Source organism: Penaeus japonicus, unplaced genomic scaffold (genome assembly GCF_977035675.1).
Source record: "Penaeus japonicus unplaced genomic scaffold, GWHDUDI00000001_assembly GWHDUDI00000036, whole genome shotgun sequence".
Lineage (NCBI taxonomy): Eukaryota > Metazoa > Arthropoda > Malacostraca > Decapoda > Penaeidae > Penaeus > Penaeus japonicus.
The window spans coordinates 14,822,895-14,825,394 of NW_028234438.1; the positions used below are offsets into that span (position 1 = coordinate 14,822,895).

Here is a 2,500-nt window from a genome sequence, read left to right on the forward strand (position 1 = left end):
TCCAAAGAACTCCATGAAGTTTTCAGAAGAAATGTCTCTTTGATGGAGGAAGAAAAAAATGGAGGCTTACAAAGTTTGTTATCACTAATAAAACACAAAATCAATTTGGGTGCATAATACATCACAACAAATTCTCCCTTTTGGCATTATAAAGGATAGTGGCAGATCGCCATGGCCAAAGGAAGAGGCAACATCTCAAGTACCATTGAATGTTATCCACAAAGCTGAAGACAGAGAGGAATAGAGGCAACTAGTGAAATCATTTGCAACTTTCCTACAGCTTCCTCTAGCTATGGAACAGATGACTAAGAGAATAGATTGTTTTGTTTTCAGTTCAACCTACCACCATGATCACATCAGGTCCCTTGATATCTTGTCCTGCAACAGTGCTGGAATACTTGATCTTATATCTGAGGTATCCACCATATGATGTCAGTTGCTGGCCCTTGTGGCTCTCAGGGAGGGAGAAGTACACAATGAGGTCACTGGGGCCCTCAAGTTTGGATCGGTCAACATTAAGCTGAAATGCAATATGGTGTTGTATATTTGAAAATTCCATATGATTTTGTAATAAACTTATAGAAAAAAGAAAATAGGCTTTTATTTTTATATACCATTCTGACAATAAAATACAAAAACAAATCAAATAATATGAAAATATGAAATCAATAAGGTCAAAGCAATAAGAAACTGTCCAATATAATTCTTTTTTCTTTTAGGAAGGAGAGAAAAAAGTTACCTGAACTGCATTAGAAGACTGAGGACTGAGGAAGCGTGAGGACTGTTGATATTTCTTTGTGCGTACAATGTAATTGCCCTGGAACTGGTCTTGATTAACTCCTATCAGCTGATACGAATCGTTCACAGGAGGAGGCAACTGAAAAGGAAATTATATATAGATATATAATTAATTCTAATTCCCTATACAACCATACACTGTAATACCAAAAATAAAATTTACGCCGTAATTTTCTCTATGGCTATGAGTGGGATACAATAACTCACCTGTGTAACAAATCTGTCAGTGGAGTAGCACTGTTCTGTGGCTCCAAAGCAGAAGCAGGAGAGGCACTCCTCTTCACTAACAGCACCAGCATTGAACAGAGGAGGTTGACACAGAGGTGCACTACCCTTGACTTGTACAATGCAATCAGGCTGAGCAAAAACTGAACCTAAGCTATTAATTGCCTCACATGAATAAGCACCCTGGTCTGTTGGTTGAGCATTTGGGCATGTTAAGGTACCCCTTCCGTCCACACTACAAGAAAAAAATGTAATAAATCATTAGGTAAAATCTTGGCTTCAAAAATCAATCAGTCATATTGCTTTATATCAAACAATTCATATATACCACTTCCAATCTATACACATAAGAATAAGATTCTTAATAGAAATAATCAGGGATAATAAAAACTGAATAACATAAGAAAAAAATAATCTGACAACCATGGAAAATTAAATACCTACCTTGTCATTGTACACTTATCAGAAACATGTCCCCAGTTAAGTCTCCAAACGACAGTAGGGGTGGGCACTCCAATGACTCTGCAGGTGATGGTGAATGTTTCTGCTACCTGGACCATGATGTTGCGAGGAGGAGGCTCCACAACAATTGGCTTGCTGCATCTCTGCTCATCTGACCCATCCAGACAATCAACCTCTCCATCACAGTGGAAGGATTTTGGAATACACTGGCTGCCATTGACGCAAGTAAACTCGTTGTATCTGCATGCTGACCCTATTTGGTAAAAAATCAGACAAGATTAATATAACATTCTTTTTATTAACTTGAATGATTATATAAGTTCTAAAACAACTGGTAGCCTCTTGGGAACACTGTATCAACTAAGAACTCTTTCTCTCAATTTCAAATCATATATAAGTAATCAACTTTGCTGTTAAGAAGCATTTCACTTCCTGTTTTAAAGCCTGACATACATAAAATTAAAATCTTACCTGGCGCATTGGTGACACAAGCTCTCTCATCAGATCCATCTCCACAATCATCATCGGAGTCACACAACCATGTCTTGAGAACACATCGTTTGTTGTCACACTGGTATTCATTGGGCTCACATCCCAGAGGATCTGCAGAGGAACAAAAACATTTAGTCAAAGCTCAAGCTTATTTTTCAATCACTTGTTTCATTATTATTCCCCTTTAATCAAGGTAATTTCTGACACAATGTGTTTAATCTTTTATTAACAGAAAGTCCATCTTCTCATTGTGCTACTCTGACATCTATATCAGAAACAGGTTTTATAGAATATGGTGGTTTAATCATATCATGAATGTAATATTTCACCAAACAACAAAAGTTATTACTTACTGCATCTCATCTCGTCTGAAGCATCATCGCAGTCATAGACACCGTTGCACACTTTGTCCTTATCAATGCACTGACCGTTCATGCATGTTGCCTCAATTAAACTGCATACTACCACAGGTGGTATGGTTGGTGCAACATCTGTTTCATTTGAGAGAAGGAAAAATATTAGG

The 2,500-nt window shown here is 37.3% G+C and overlaps 1 protein-coding gene across 1 annotated transcript in view; it reads right to left on the bottom strand.

Moving 5' to 3' along the window:
- Positions 1-2,500, bottom strand: part of trol (terribly reduced optic lobes) — a gene marked incomplete at its 5' end in the record, with an annotated part of 223,644 nt that overhangs the window by 79,905 nt on the left and 141,239 nt on the right. Inside the window, 6 exon segments of the mRNA XM_086531816.1 lie at positions 344-520; positions 740-877; positions 1,006-1,258; positions 1,468-1,738; positions 1,957-2,088; positions 2,331-2,468. Coding sequence (XP_086387942.1) covers positions 344-520; positions 740-877; positions 1,006-1,258; positions 1,468-1,738; positions 1,957-2,088; positions 2,331-2,468 — 1,109 coding nt within the window.